This window comes from Crocuta crocuta, unplaced genomic scaffold, assembly GCF_008692635.1.
Source record: "Crocuta crocuta isolate KB4526 unplaced genomic scaffold, BGI_CrCroc_1.0 scaffold469, whole genome shotgun sequence".
Taxonomy (NCBI): domain Eukaryota; kingdom Metazoa; phylum Chordata; class Mammalia; order Carnivora; family Hyaenidae; genus Crocuta; species Crocuta crocuta.
The window spans coordinates 747,538-764,721 of NW_027531907.1; the positions used below are offsets into that span (position 1 = coordinate 747,538).

The 17,184-nt window shown below is 38.9% G+C and overlaps 1 protein-coding gene across 1 annotated transcript in view; it reads left to right on the forward strand.

Moving 5' to 3' along the window:
• NIPA1 (NIPA magnesium transporter 1) overlaps positions 1 to 17,184 on the forward strand; it is an 81,808-nt gene that overhangs the window by 32,287 nt on the left and 32,337 nt on the right. The window contains exons 2-3 of the mRNA XM_077774613.1: positions 6,919 to 6,966; positions 7,948 to 8,038. Of these exons, the coding sequence (XP_077630739.1) occupies position 6,966; positions 7,948 to 8,038 (92 nt within the window). The 5' untranslated portion in view covers positions 6,919 to 6,965. The remainder of the gene's footprint in view (positions 1 to 6,918; positions 6,967 to 7,947; positions 8,039 to 17,184) is intronic.

Below are 17,184 nucleotides of genomic sequence, written 5' to 3' on the forward strand. Positions count from 1 at the left end.
CATAGATCCAACAACACAGTTACATGCATATTTATCCCACAGCTTTTTAAATCAGTTAAGGTGAGAAATAACAAATTTGTGTTTTGTAATTAAAAATTTTTATTTAAATTTTAATTAAAATTTGCTGAGCAATTAGTTGTTAATTTACTGAGATTGTCTTGCATATTATCGTTCATTTTTCTATTGCTTCTCTTAAAATTTTTCTTCATCTTTGAGCATTTTTACCAACATGTGACTTGTGTGTGGAACTCTTTAGAATTCATTGAGCTTCTTGAATTTTTATCACATTTGGTAAATTTCAGTTCTTTTTTTTCCTTGAATGTTTTTCTTCTGTTTCCTCTCTTCTCTCCGGGTAGTAACATTATGACTGTTTATGTGCTTGATGTTGTCTCACATTTCTCTAAGGTTCTGTTCATTTTTCTTTATGCTTCCCCCTCCCTTCAGAGTATACAGTCTTTATTAATCTATCTTCAAATTCACTAAATCCTTCTTTCGCCAAGAATATTAAAATTTGCTATTGATTTCTTTTTTTCATTCCAGTGATTGTACTTTTAAATTCTAGAATTTTAGTTTGGGTTTTTTTTTAAGTCATTTCTCTCTCTTCATTGATATTCTCTGTTTGATGAGAAATTGTACTCATACATACTTTCTTTACTTCTTTAAGCATGGTTTCTTTACTTATTTGAACATATTTTTTTAAGTTTTTTATTTTAATTCCAGTTAGTAACTTGAACATATTTTTAATGGATGATTTGAGATTTTTGTGAAGTCTGAAATTAGGCCCTCTTACAAGTAGTTTTTGTTGCCTGCACTTCTCCTGTTTGTATAGTGTATGTAATATAGGTCACAGTCTCCTGGCTTTTTTGCATGTCTTATATTTGTGGGGGGTTCTTATTTTTATTATTACATGATCATACCATCCCCCAGAACTTTTCTCTTTGGACTTTTACACCTAATAAATAGAAACCAGCATCATTCAAGCATTTATAGTTTACTTTGTTCTTTGTTTCTGTTTCATGTGTAAGAAACAGAACAAGAATATTTTATCTATAATTATAATATAAATAAACAATAAGTTATTCATGAACATAAAATGTTCCTCATTTCTAGCATGCAGAATAAGCAGGAAAACTTTGCCCTTCTTCTTCCTGATTACCTAACCCCTAAGAGACCTACGAGGAGAAAGATGAAGACAAACTGTCAAGAACAAAAAGATACAAAATCTCTGTAGAATGGTTCCTATACCCATCTTCTTAGTACATTTGAANAAGAAGCACTGCCTGGAGAGTGACTTGATCAGAGATGGGGCCTCACCCAGCATCTCCTCCTGAAGTTGAATAGTACCTAGGTTACAGGAGATCTAGGTGGAGACCCCTAGATCCAGTGGTCTAGGGCTCAAGGACCACTAGATGGCAATAGTGTCATTGTAAGATGGACTGCAGGTATTGTGGAGGCTCCAGGCCTTCCTGCCATGGGCGTTCTGGTTTATGATTCATAATGCTGGAAGCTCTTGACTTAGTTTGTATCTCAAGATGATAGGGAGTCATGGGGCTTAACATTTTCAGGCCTCTGTTGCTCTAGTAATTTTTTTATTGTGATAAAATATGCATGCCATAAAATTTACTATTTTAACCATTTTTAATTGTATAGTTTGGTTGTGTTAAGTACATTCATGTTGTGTGAAACATCATCACTATCCATCTCTAGAACTTTTTTATAATCTCTTCTGAAACACTGTATCCATTTAACAGTAACTCCTCATTCTCACTCCCAGCCCCTATTACATTCTATCTCTATGAAGGTGACTACTCTACCTTATGGTAAGTGCACTTATAAAATATTTGTCCTTTTTTGGCTGGCTATTTCACTTAGCATATTTTCTCCCAGGTTCATCTGTGTTGTAGCATGTATCAGAATTTCATTCCTCTTTAAAGCTGAGTAACAGTCTTTAAAAAATTTTTTTTTTAATGTTTTTTATTTATTTCTGAGAGAGACACAGCGTGAGCAGAGGAGGGTCAGAGAGAGGGACACACAGAATCTGAAACAGGCTCCAGGCTCTGAGCTAGCTATCAGCACAGAGCCCGACACGGGGCTCGAACCCACGAACCACGAGATCATGACGTGAGCCGAAGTTGGCTGCTCAACCGACTGAGCTACCCAGACGCCCCTGAATAACAGTCTTTCTTGTATTGTTTACTGCTTTTTCATATATAAGAAAAAAGATCATGTCCATTGTATTTTGTCTATTTGTTCACTCATCTGCTGTAGAATACTTGTTGTTTCCACCTTTTGTCTGTTCCGAATAATGCTAGTATGAACAGTATACAAATAAATAGATGTTTAAGCCCCTGTTCTTTTGGATGTATACCCAGAAGTGGAATTGCTGGATCATATGGTGATCCTATATGTAACTCTTTGAGGAACTGTTATTCCCTTTTCCACTGTGGCTGCACCATTCTCCATTTTCACCAGCTATGCAAATGGTTTCTAGTTTATACACATCCTTACCAACACTTGTTTTGTTTTTTTGAATAATAGTCACTTTAATGGGTGTAAAGTGATATGGTTTTGATTTGTGTTTCCCTAATGATTAGTGATGTTGAGCATCTGTTTGTGTGCTTATTAGCCATTTTTGTATCTTTCTGGAGAAATGCCTATTCAAGTCTTTTGGCCATTTTTCAATTGGGTTGTTTGTTTCATTGTTGTTGTGTCATGAATTTTGTTGATATCTGGACATTTTAGGTAATATATGATAGCAACTCTGGAATTTGATTGCCCTCCCTCTCTTGGTGGATTGTTGTTTGCTTGTTTATTTGTTTAGTGGAGTATTTTCGTAAAGTATAATTCACCTGCAGTGTGAAGCCTGTAATGACATACACCTCAGAGGGTACAGTCTTGGGTATGTGCACCTTTACTTGAAATGACTATGTGGGCTATCTTTTGACTGTTTCTTTGCCTAATTTTTATCTTGTCTGCCTCATTGGTTATCACATCTAGCTGTTAGCCTCTACTAATTGCTAGATGATTAGCCTGTTGCTTTAACAATGTTCTGGTATATGAATTGCTTCAAGTCTTGTCCAGTTAATCTCAGGCAGGTATATTTGTTGAGACTAGTTATTAGAAGTAGTTGGTAGCCCCTGATCTCTCCAAGCATGAGACCTACACCCTACCTTCAGGCTTGGGACAGGGTGTCCCCATCAGGGCCTGTTGTACCTGGGATAGAGCCTCTGGGTAGGGGCCGGGTTGGAGAAAGAAGTCCCCCACACTCTTGGATACACCAACCAGGTATTTAGCCTCTTCAACTTGGAGGGAGTAAGAAATGCTGAAGGACTGGGGCACCTGAGTGGCTCAGTCAGTTAAGTGTCTGACTTTGGTTCAGGTCATGATCTCATGGTTCGTGGGTTTGAGCCCCACATCAGGTTCTGTGCTGGCAGTTCAGAGCCTGGAGCCCGTTTCAGATTCTGTGTCTCCCTCTCTGCCCCTCCCCCACTCATGCTCTGTCTCTCTTTCTCTCAAAAATAAATAAACTGTAAAAGAAATTTTTTTTAAAGAGTAATGCTGAAGGACTGCTCTTTCTAGTGATGAAAAACTAAAGGAAAAGGGGATCTCATTTTCTTGTTTACCAGCCCGGAGTGGAGCTTCTGTGAAGCTGAATTGCAGTTGGGGAGAAGATGAATAGGTCTTAGGTCATGTGCTAAGGGCTTACACTGTTCTCACTGAAATTTAGTAGATTTTTCTTGAGTACACGTTTCTTCATTTGCTGTATGCTTTTAGGACAATTTCACAGAGACTTGAAAAACATTTTTAAAACTTTATTTGGCAGTTATTGTTGTTTCAGTGGGAAATTGGTCCATGGAGTTCCTCACACCAGCATTCTGGAAGTGGACTTCATGAACTTTCATTCTTAAAAATCAGCATGCAGAGGTGTGCCTGGCTTGCTTAGTCAGTAGAGCATGTGATGATTGTCATGAATCAAGCCCCACATTGGGCAAGGAGCCTATTTAAAATAAAAACTAAAAAAGTATTTTTTAATATAGTATTCATTTTGGGGATACTGGGACATTCTTTTTTTATTTATTTATTTTTTTAGTGTTAATTATTTTTGAAGAGACAGTGTGAGTGGGGGAGGGGCAGAGAGCGAGGCAGGCTCTGAAGCAGGCTCCAGGCTCCAAGCTATCAGCACAGAGCCCGATGCAGGGCTTGAATTCACAAGCTGTGAGATCATGACTTAACCTGAAGTCAGACAACTTACTGACTGAGCCACCCAGGCACCCCAGGGTATTCTTTTAAGTAGACACAGTGTGAGTAGCACATTCAGGAAATTCAACATGGATTCTGTACTAATAGCTGATAACTATTCTACAGCGCTTACTGGAAGGGGCTTTCTTAGGTTCAGCTGTACCTTCCTACTGAAAGGACAATGTGGTCCACATTTGCCTCAGATACACTCAGGGACACAGGACAGGAGCCATAGCTAGTGCTGTGCCCTCTCCTGCTGGGGGTTGGCAGCAGAGGCAAAGCATGTCTCGGGTCTGGAGGCAGAGCTGCAGTAGGCAATGCCACAGCAGCCCTGTCTTATGAGTCCTATGCCCCCTAAAGTCACAGAGGCAGAGCTCCCAAACCCCACAGGACACTCAGGGGAGCCCAAGTAATAGGGTCTCCACTAGGTGTTCACAGACCTTCAATCAGGTGCCATTTGTCCATCAGAGGTCATTTCTAAGTGCTATCCTCTGGCCACATGGCTGTCAGCTTTCTGGAGCCAGAAAGCAAACCTTGAGTCATATTCTCACATAGAAAGAGAAGGAGTTTTATAAGTCTTTTCTTGACAACAATCCATATTTAGATTTTGCCAGTTGCCCTAAAACTGTCCTTTATAGCAACCTTTTTTTCCCACCATTTAGCATCTTATGTGTTGAGTTACCATGTCTTAGTTTTCTTTTATCTGCAACAGTTCTTTAGCCTTTCTTTGTCTTTAGGACCTTGTGTTTTAAAACATTTTTTAATGTTTATTTATTTTTGAGTGCACAAGCAGGGGAGAGGCAGAGGGAGAAACAGAATCCAAAGCAAGCTCTAGGCTCTGAACTGTCAGCACAGAGCCTGAAGTGGGGCTTGAACTCACTAACTGTGTGATCATGACCTGAGCCGAAGTCTGACTCTTAACTGACTGAGCCACCCAGGCGCCACAGGACCTTTCCTTTTTTAGAGTGCAAGTCAGTAAATTCATAGCCTATTTCACAGTTTCCTCACATTTTGATTCAAGTGATGCACTTTGGCAGGAATACCAGATAAGACATTGTATCCTTCTTAATATATCCTCTCAGGAGGCATGTGATTTTGGTTTGTCCCATTGCTGATGATAACTTTGACCACTTGGTTAAGATAATGTCTGTCAGGGTCTATAGCGCACTGTAAAGATAAGTTTTTTTCTTCATAACTAATGAAAAACTGATGGAGGTGATTAAGAGAGACTATGTGGCAATCTTACATTCCTCAACAAACTTTTATCCACTTGCTTTAGTATCCATTAATGATTCTTGCCTAAATTGGTTTTAACTGTGATGTTGCCAAATGATGATATTCCAACTCATCCATTCTTCCTACTCTGTCATTACTTTCTAGCCCCATTTCATTGTTTTCAGGTACATATTATAATACCTGTAGTTCTGTTCCTCCATGAATCAGGCTGACTTCCTGTGTTCATTATACTAAATTACTAAGAATTAAAATGTCCAATTAGAATTAGGTACTTTATTTTTTAAAAAGTAATTTCCCTTCAAAAGTAAACACAGAGTCATTTTTTTTTTAGTATAGCTGACACATAATGTTACATTAGTTTCAGGTGTATAATTTAGTGATTTGACAAGTTTATACATTATGGTGTGTTCACCGCTACCATCTGTCCCATTACATCCCTGTTGTAACATCATTTATTACTAAATGGGAGAATATATTTACAAGTATTATATCTGATAAGGGTTAATATCCAAAACATTAAGATATAAGATATCTTCACAGAACTTATACAACTCAAGACCAAAAAAACACCAATGTGGTTAAAAAATGGACAGAGGATCTGAATAGACATTTTTCCAAAGAAGATATACAGGTGACCAAGAGACACAGAAAGATGCTCAACATCACTCGTCATCATGGAAATGCAAATCAAAACCACAATAAGATATTACCTCATACCTATTAGAATGGTTAAAATCTAGAATTAGGTACTTTAACGTGAAGTGAACAAACATGTCAGACAAGCATTTTGACATATCTGAAGTGGGACAAATCTGTGTCTCAAAGGTTGGGAGACCATCTTGCTGCAGGTTCCTACTACAGGCAAGAAGAAGGAACCCATATGACAGGGAGGCCTGGGCATCTGCTCATGTTTCTGTCTGACTATGCATGGGATATATGAGGGTAACCTAAGAGAATGCAAGAAACTGTGTAAAATATCAGATCACTGAGAGAAAAGGTCTGCTGCCCAAATGTTGAAAAAAGAGTTTTAAATTATGAAAATTGACTAATTTGTTTAAGCACCGAGTAATTGAGTCCTATGCTTATAAAATTATCATATAAATAAATGGGTTACAGTAAATGCATGAGAGAACCGGACTTCAACATAAAACTTCATGCCAAATAGTATTTGTGTCTCTGGGTGGCATCATGAGCCCAAACACGTTTTTTTAATAAAGGTTTCACTTGTTTGGGTTAGCTTGTGTTCATTGTAAAAAATATCTGTATTTGCGACTTTTAGTGGTTTCTCATGCTGCTATTTATAGACTACCTTAAAGATTCTTAAAATGGTGATTAAGCAGTATGGTATTCAATATTCTTTCAATTTTATTTCTGTTTTAAAGTATATAGTTCATAAACCTCTTGCTTTGTACTTTTCTGACTTTTTATCTCACTCTTTTATAGGTACTTCCTATTTAACAGACATCGTGTGGTGGGCAGGCACGATTGCAAGTAAGTACCCAGTGTGATGAACAGCTTTCTTAAGATCAGTCATTCCTCTGACAGGACTGCAGAGGTTGGAATGAGTCTGGCTCCATTCTTTGGACTGAGGACCAGGGTGGCAGTCACTGTTGGGAGGAGGTAGAGGGTCCTACTGCCTGAAATAAGCCCTGAATTTAGTCCAGGTCAGACTGTCCTCGATCCAAAGGAATTAAAATAGCTGCTGCTTACTCGTCTATAGTCAGGCTGTTGGCATTTGGTGAAATTTCTTGTTTTGTTGAACATAATTGGATTTACAAAGAAGAGTTTCTTCACTCATTCTGATAAAAGAGGTGATCATGTTCAGAGGTTTATGCTGTCATATAAAAATTAGTAAGATTAGTAAGATTTAATTCAGGCCCCTAAATATGTAAAGAAAAACTATACCAGAAAATTCAACAATGTTATGAGGTTTATTTGTCACACATTGTCTTTTAGGCAAGATGTGACCTACCAGATGTTGTTTCCTTTCATTGAGGAGCTCATCTTTAAATTCTGTCTTAGTATAGCCCTGGGTACAGTCCTATGCAGGCAGTCATGTTTCTACTTGGTATACCAGCAGCATGTCATTATGGCCCAGTGGTCTGTACTGGAGTAAGTCCCAGGCCATTGAAGGGACACAGAAAATTCTACCTGATTAGTTGTAAAACAAGGATGTGTTAAGGAGAAAGTGAAAATATACTTTGTTGCACCCACTGTCAGTCATGGCCATTTAGTTTGGGAATTTCCACAGAGGAAACTAGTCTTCTAACTGATTGGGTCCGTGACACTCTGGGGCCTGCTGTCAGTTGCCCTCAGAACCCTTAATTATGCAAATAATGCCCCACATTTGCTTCCTTACAAGTAATGAAAAAGAAATAGCCCTTTCAGAACAGTTCCTTGCTCATTTAAACTCTGATCATTGTTGAAAGAGAGCTGCAATTGCAAGTGGTATCCTTGTGATTCTCTTGACAGTGGCTGTTGGCCAGATTGGAAACTTCCTGGCTTACACGGCGGTCCCCACAGTCCTGGTGACTCCACTGGGTGCCCTTGGAGTGCCATTTGGGTGAGAGCTGGGAGTCTGTCTTTGTTTTTAATATGTAGTTTAAAAAAAGACTTTCCATTTTAATTGCCTCTGTAATAGTAAAAGCAAAATTGTAACTGTAATTGTAACTTCAGTATTCTACTCTATATGGTGTAATTTTATCCCTTCAAATTTCATTTTGTAAATTATTAACCTTTCTTGTAGAAATTTGCTTTGGTATATTTCAGACCCTAAGTATGCATGGACATCAGTAAGTGTGATTATATCATTCTTCTGGTCTTTGCCCTTGAAGACTTCTTAGAGACTAGAGTCTTCCTGGTGTCTTGGCAAGTGATTCTGAGAAATCATTAAGCAAAACTAGTCAGTTACTGCTTTATTTGGGTGGCTAGCATCCTCTACCAGACACTGGACAATTCTCCCATTCCACCCTGGAAAATTATAGAGTTGGGACAAATGACACATGGGCATAAGTGGGTGTAAAATAGAATTTATGACTTATAACAGTCAACAGAGCATGGATCCCCACAGCCAGGAGAAGGGTTTTTGTTTGGTCCAGAGGGAAATGAGGGAGGTGGGGCTTTGGGTTTTTTGTAGTTAGAAAGTGAGTGGGGTGGAGATTCTCACACTCAGGTAGGGCTTGCGTGGTTTGAAATTTCTGCCAGTGCCAGTGCCAGGTACTGAGGACACCAAAGGTCTAAGGGTATGAGCAGGCTATCTTTTAGGTTGCACAGAGGTAGGGCAAAGGGAAAAAGGTAAGACTGGGGACTTGAAGGCTGCCAGCCTTCCACATGCATTACAAGTGGAGTCTTTTTATTACATTTGGCTTACCTACAAAAATGATTTTATGAGACATTTATTAAATAGCTCAATACATATCCTCCTGTGAACCTAGTTATATTCTGTTTTATCTTTGGAGAAGTTATAAGTAAATAGAGATATAATAGAAGAGAAATAAAATCCAAGTTTCTAACTCATTTGTTTATTGGTATTCTGCTGTATTCCAGACAGACTCCCAAATCCTTTCAGAGAAGTGTGTCTATGATTACATTTAAATTGTACTTTAAAGTCAATTAGGCTTTAAAATTCTGTAGCCTAGTAGCAACGTGGATGGACCTTGAGGGTGTTATGCTTAGCAAAATAAGTCAGGCAGAGAAGGACAAATGTCATATGTTTGCACATATAGGAGGATTAGGAGGAACTTAACNTAAAAAATTAAAAAAATAAAATAAAATAAAATTCTGTACCCTAAAAGCACAAACATGTTTTCTACAGGTTAACCTTTGGAAATGTGTTTGTAGGAAGTTGTTCTTATCCAAACAAAAAACTAATATCACATGTGGCTTAATGTCGATTTGTGTCTAAATGGCCCTGAAGAGCTTGGATTGCATGAATGCTATTCATTGTGGGGAATCACTGCTCCAATTTCCTAGAGCCCAATCTCCCTCTTTGATTTGTTCTCCTGAAAAAACAAATTAGGCAAATAATCTGACCCTGGAGTCTTCGGATATTGCCACAGTTAATATGCATGTATTAAAATACCTTTCCTAACCCAAGAACTGTTTCTGTGGGCTTTGGCAATTATTAAGTCACCTCACCAGAAATGTTCACTTCTCCAAGTCTTCAAGGGCATAGACTAGAAATAGAGAAGAGAAATAGAATAGACTAGAAATAAAGCCCCAGGATAGGTCCACTTTTCTCTGTAATGATTCAGTGTATGATAATCCTCACAACATAGTACTTTTAAAAGAAGTTTAGGGGTGCCTGGGTGGCTCAGTCAGTTAAGAATCTGACGTCAGCTCAGGTCATGATCTTAACAGCTCATGAGTTCAAGCCCTGTGTCAGACTCTGTGCTGACAGCTCAGAGCTGGAGCCTGCTTCAGGTTCTGTGTCTCCTTCTCTCTCTGCCCCTCACCCCACCCTCAAAATAAACATTTTTAAATGTTATAAAAGAAGTTTCAGGATACTTTTTATTTGGAAATAATTTCCAAATTACAGAAAAGTTACAAGATTAAGAATAATCCAAACTGGTGGTTTGGGGGGGGTGTCTGGGTGGGCTGAGTTGGTTGAGCATCTGACTCTTAATCTCAGCTCAGATCTTAATCTCAGGGTTGTGAGTTCAAGCCCTGCCCTGGGCTCCATGCTGGGCTCCACGCTGGGTGTGGAGCCTACTTAAAAAAATAAGAAGAAGAAGAGGAAGAAGAAGAAGAAGAGGAAGAGGAAGAAGAAGAAAAAGAATCAAAACAAGGGATGGGTTAAATAGGTGTACACTTTTAATGAGCACCAGGTGGAGTCTGTAAGTGTTGAGACACTATTGTACACCTGAAACTAATACTATAATGTATGTTAAATAACTGGAATTTAAATTAAAACTTTAAAACAAAAGAAAAATCAAAACAACACTTTTATAACCCTCACCTAGACACACCTGTTATTGCTATTTTATCCCATTTGCTCCACCAATTGCTTTCTCTGCATTAAGGCTTATCAACTGCAATGTTGTTGACAGGCGGTGTCTTCATTCTTCAAAGAATGAAGAAAGATCATTCTTTGTTGTGAGGTCTTCTTTGTGCATTGTAGGGTGTTTATTAGCAGCATCATGGACTCCACCAATCAGATGCTAGTAGTATCACCCCAAAATATATCCAGACATTGCAAATGTCCTTGGAGGGAAGCAAATCATCCCTAGTTGAGAACCACTGTTCTATATGAATATGGTGTTTCTTTGGTTTTCTGTTTGTTTTCTGAGGCTTTTTTTTTATCCACTAGAATACATAATATTGTGATTCTTCACCCTTAAACACATCAATTTGTATTCCCTAACACTATGAATATTCTTTCTTTTTATTTATTTATTTTGAGAGAGACAGAGACAATGTGAGTGGATGAGAGGAAGGTAGAGAGGGAGACAAAGAATCCCAAGCTCTACACTGTCAACATGGAGCCCGATGAGGGGCTTGAACTCATGAAACCACGAGATCATGACCTGAGCCAAAACCGAGAGAGTCAGAAGCATAACCAACTGAGCCACCCAGGTGCCCCACAAATACTCTTTTAATAACTACAGTACAGTGATCAATTTCAATAAATTTAACATTGTAATACATGCATAATCTGCCTTCCATATTCCAATTTTGTTAATTGACCCATTATACCCTTATTTTATACCATTATTCTCTTTATACCTTTATTTTTTACCATTTATGCCATTATTTTTGTACCATTATTTTTCCTTCGTGCCATCATTCTTCCTCCTAGTATAGGATCTAATCTAGTATGGAAATTGCATTTAATATTCATGTCTCTAGTCTAAAAGGGAGAGGGTTTTTTTTTTCCTTAAATTATTTTGGGAAAAAGCAGTTGGTAGGAATATCAATTTAAATCATAGCACCATCAAAATAAGTGAATAAAGCATTATATACTGGATGGCCATCAAGTGTGGAAATAGAAGCAAATACAACATTGAATGGTTTGTTGATACAATTGCAGTTCATGACTCATGTGATATTATGTGATATATTGAAGTATGTTGTCCTCAGCAGTGCAAAGTTCAGCATTCGGTGTAAAGCTGTGGCAAATCCAATGAGTTAATGTGCCCAATAATCTGTTGCATATAGCTATAGACATTTTCTGTCTCTGATTTTTACTGAATAAGTTTGCGTCTTTAGCACAACCCATAGTATGTGCGATGGAGGTTTAATCTGTAAAAGAGGAGGAAAAAAAGTGTAGCTATATTTCCATGGTTTATGGCCCATGTATAAGAAAAATTTTATTTTTACAACTTGAAAAAAAGAATGTCTTTAAGATATTAAAAGGATAAGAAGTTTCTACACTTTGAACTCCTTACCAGGTAGATTGTTTATCTCCGTTTCATTTAATTCTTTTTATGAGGTTTTTCTTATTCCTTTGTTTGGAGCATATTTATATGTCTTCTATTTTGTTTGGCTTTCTGTGTTTGTTTCTATGAATTAGGTGAAGCAGTATGTCTCCTGGTCTTTATTTATTTTTATATATTTTTTAAATTTTTTATTCACAAGTTAGTCAACACACAGTGTAGGACAATTAGTGCAGAAGTGGGCACAGGCCTGGCTGTCCCTGGGCGTTCATGCACAGTGTACCCTAGTAGGGCAGCTTGAGTTGAAGCAGCTGATGGTTGGTGGTCTTGAGGGGTTCTGCATCAGGACTACCTTAGCAGAATGGCTAGAGCTGAAGTAGATGCATGCTGAGGATTTTCTGGGAGCTTTGTACCTGTGCTGCCTTGGTGAGATGGCTAGAGTTGTAGTGGGTGCAGTTCAGGGGAGTCCCAGTGTCTACCATACTGGGGCAGTGGTAGTGGGATGGCTGGAGTATGAGCAGGCATCACTGTGGGGGCCTCCTTGTGGAGACAGCTAGAGCAATTATAGGCATCGTTCTAGGGGTATGTGGCTGGGGTTGGTGTGGGCTAGAGGTCTGGTATTCACTGAGGTGGCATGCCAGCTCAGGCACGTGGACCCTACTCCTATCTGTGGTTTCAAGGTGGAGGGTAAACGTAAACAGTGGTATTCACAAGTACCTCTGAACCTGGAGAGAGTTCCAGCAGTTTCCCTGCCACTTGGCAAGTGCTGTAGGCTTACTTCATTTCTATTCTAGTTTCCTTTAAGCATAGCTTTTTTTTTTTTCCTGTGTCCCAGGGCAGGTAAATAAATATGCATGCAGGTGCCCCAATGCTATCCCTCCCCACTATAGTTTGTAGCATCAGGGGTGGGATTTCTATGTTTACCATGTCTCTGTCTCTCTTGCCAGTTACTATGTGGTCCTTCTGTCCTTTTTGTGCAGAAGCTATTCAGTCAACGCTCAGTTCTTCAGGAGGAATTGCTTTATAAGTAGGTGTAGTTTGCTGTGTCCCTGGGAGGATGTGAGTTCAGGGTCTTTCTATGTTACCATCTTGAACCCTCTGAAAACTACAAGATTTTGATGAAAGTAATTGAAGACACCTACAAATGGAAAGATATCGCATGTTCATGGATTGGAATAATTGTTTAATGTTTAGACTATGCAAAACCATCTATAGATTCAGTACAATCCTTATCAGAATTTTAATGACTTTTTTCACAGATACATAAAAATAATCCTAAAATGTATGTGGAACTACAAAGGTCTGCAACACCCAAAGCAACCTTGAGAATGAAGGAAAACACTGGAGGCATCACATTTCCAGATTGCAAACTAGACTATAAAGCTAATAATCACAACAGTATGGTATTGGCATGAAAATAGTAATCACAACAGTATGGTATTGGCCATAGACCAGCTTAACAGAAATGAGAGCCCCAAAATAAGCCCTTATATATATGGTCAACTAACATTTGACAGGGGAAACAAGTAGAGTGGGAAAAGGACAGTTTCTTCCATTAATGGTGTTCAGAAAACAGGATAATCACATGCAGAAGCGTGAAATTGGACTGCTATCCTACACCACTCACAAAATTTGAAACATATTCGGGACTTAAACATAAGACCTAAAACCATAAAGTTTCTATAAGTAAACACAGGGGGAAATCTCCTTGACATTGGTCTTAGCAATGATTTATTGGATATAAACCAAAAGAACAACAAAAGCAAAAATGAATAAGTGGGACTACATGAAACTAAAAAGCTTCTGCACAGCAAAAGAAACAACAAAATGAAAAGGCAGCCAATATAATGGGAGAATATATTTGCAAATCATATATCTAATAAGGGGTTAACATCCAAAACGTATGAAGAATTCATATAATTCAATAACAAACACAAACACTGATTTAAAAATTGGCGGAGAATCTGAATAGACATTTTTCCAAAGAAGATGTACAAATGGCCAACAGCTATGAGAAAGTGCTCAGCAAAACTAACATTGAGGGAAATGTAAATCAAATCAATAGTAAGATATCCCCTCCCTCCTGTTAGAAATGTTATTACATATTAAAAAACCCTAAAAACAAAGAACCCCATGAGGTAGCAAGTATTAGAAAAAGCATTAAAAAAAGAGAACACTGGTGCTTTATTGGTGGTAATGTAAATTGGTATAGACACTATGGAAGATAGTATAGAGGTTCCTCAAAAAACTAACAGAACTAGCACATGATGCACCAGCCCCACTGCTGAGTATATGTCCAAAGAAAATGAAAACAAGATCTCTAAGAGCTTTCTGCACTGCTCTGTTCATTGCAGCATTATTCACAATAGTTAGGTATGGAAACAACCTAAATGTCCATCAGTGAATTAATGGATAAAAAAGATGTGATATATTATTGAGAAAGACAGGAAAATCATGAGAGAAGTCAACCCTACTATTTGTAAAAACATGAATGTACTTGAGAGCATTATGCTAAGTGAAGTAAGTTAGTGAAAGACTAATACTATATGATATCACTGATATGTGGAATCAAAAAACCCCGAACTGATGGAAACAGAGTAGATGAACAATCAATGAGTCAACCAAGAAATTACAGAAGAAATAAAACAGTACTACATGGAAACAAATGACAATAACAACACAATGGTCCAAAACGTTTGGGATGCATCAAAAGTGGTCCTAAAAGGTAAGTAGGTAGCAATACAGGCCTACCTCAAGAAGCAAGAAAAACCTCAAATAAACAACCTAGCTTTACACCTAAAGGAGCTAGAAAAAGAACAACAAATTAAGCCTAAAGCCATCAGAAGGAAGGAAATAATAAAGATTAGAGCAGAAATAAATGATCTACAAACTAAAAAGCCAGCAGAAGAGATCAGTGAAACCAGGAACTAGTTTTTAGAAAAAATTACAATTGGTAAACTCCTAGCCAAACATCAAAGAGTAATGAGAAAGGACCTGAATAAATAAAATCACAGATGGGAGAGGAGAAACAACAACCAACACCACAGAAATACAAACAATTATAAGAAAATATTATGAAAAACTATATGCTGGTTAAGATGTCAGAGTAGTAGTGCGACCCTAAGCTTGCTTCCTCCTGCAACAGCTAGATAAATATCAAATCATTCTGAACATCCAAGAATTCAGTCAGAAGTCTTAGAAAACAAAGCTGCTCATCTACAAGCAGAACAAACAACCCATGGAAGTAGGAACTGCAGAGAGTTGATTTCTGGAAGAAAAGAGGTATGGGTGCTAAGACAGGGAGGAAGCCCTGATTGCAGAGAGGTAAGTTGGGGGGTCATGAAAACATGCATAGGGGATTGCATGATAAAACTGTTCCCCAAAACCATTGACAGGGAAAAAGAAGAGCTTCCATTCCACCAGTTTTTTAATAAACAGCAGAGTGGAAGAGCATCTGGGTGGCTCAGTCAGTTGAGCATCCGACCCTTGATTTCAGCTCAGGTCATGTTCCCAGGGTTGTCGGATTGAGCCCGTGTTGGGTTGTGGGCTGAGTGTTGAGTCTGCTTCAGATTCTTTCTCTCCCTCTGCCCCTTTCCCTGAGTCATGTTCTCTCTCTCTCTCTCTCTTTCTTTCTCCCTCTCTCTCTCAAAAAATAAAAATAAAAATAAAAATAAATAAACAGCAGAGTGTAGAATCTGAAATTTTGGAGTTCAGCACCTGGTGGTGCTCTGGCAAGGAAGCAGGGCAGAGCCCGAGGAGGAGGCAGCACGGTCTAAAGATCCCCTGCATTGCAGGGGGAGAAGTGGCTCCCCTGCTTGGAGTGCATTTGGAAGAGGTGATAGGGCCTCTTCATGCACAAAAGATCCTGTGGGTGCTATTGAGCTGCATTGTTCACCAGTATAGGAACAAAGATAACAGTTGAAGGCACCAAATCCTAGTGCCACTTGTGTGTTTTGCAGTTTACCATAAACTTCAGGCCACTATTGCTGCAGTTCAGACTGTTTTCTGTGAAAAACTGGCACCAGCCACAACACATCAAGAAACCTCCCCCAGAGGATCAGGCAATGGGTCCAAGTAGTGGGGTATCTGCAGTGTGGAGTTTTGAAACACAGCTGCACCTGAGATGTAAAACATAGGATTGCTGCACCAGGCAGATAGCCTGGTCAAGGACATCAGGGACAGAGCAAAGGGGATCATTTGTGTGTCTGTGAGGGCTGGAGCTTTCTGCTCCAGAGACTAGAGAGGGGGATGAAACCATTTTTACCCCTAGCCTGCTAGCACTAATCAACCTCAGTGAGCGGAAAACAGAGACATTACACCAAACTCCGCCCCCCTGGGTCCTCCAGGCATATCTCCACTAGGGCAAATCCACCTGGGAATCAGAGTCCGCAGGCTCCTCTCCCAGAAGACTAACACAACCCTTCCCATGCGCTAAGTCTGCTGATCATAGAGTGCTGCACAGCATCAGCTCCAGGGGAAACAGGATCTGGCTTTTTGGTTTTTTGTTTGTTTCTGTTTCTGTTTGGTTTCTTTTCTTGAATATAGAAAACAAATTTAAAAATCTTTTTAATTTGTTTTTTTCCTCTCAAAAAATTTTAATTTAATTTTTTAAAATGGTTTATTGTCAAGTTGGTTTCCATATAACACCCAGTGCTCATCCCAACAAGTGCCCTCCTCCATGCCCATCATTCCCCTTCCCCTCTCCCCATCCCCCATCAGCCCTCAGTTTGTTCTCAGCATTCAAGAGTCTCTCATGGTTTGCCTCCCTCCCTCTCTCCAACTATTTTTCCCCTTCTTCTCTCCTGTGGCCCTCTGTTAAGTTCCTCCTAATCCACCTATATGTGCAAACATATGGCATCTGTCCTTTTCTGCCTGACTTATTTCACTCAGTATAACAGCCTCAAGGTCCATCCATGTTGCTACACATGGCCAGATTTCATTCTTTCTCATTGCCATCTACTATTCCATTGTATAGATAAACCACATCTTCTTGATCCATTCATCAGTTAGTTGATGGACACTTAGACTCTTTCAAATGTTTTGGCTATTGTTGAAAGTGCTGCTGTGAACATTGGGNTTTCTCATTGCCATCTACTATTCCATTGTATAGATAAACCACATCTTCTTGATCCATTCATCAGTTAGTTGATGGACACTTAGACTCTTTCAAATGTTTTGGCTATTGTTGAAAGTGCTGCTGTGAACATTGGGGTACATGTGCCCCTATGCATCAGCATTCCTATATCCCTTGGGTAAATTCCTAGCAGTGCTATTGCTGGGTCATAGGGGAGTTCTATTGTGAATTTTTTGAGGAGCCTCTACACTGTTTTCCAGA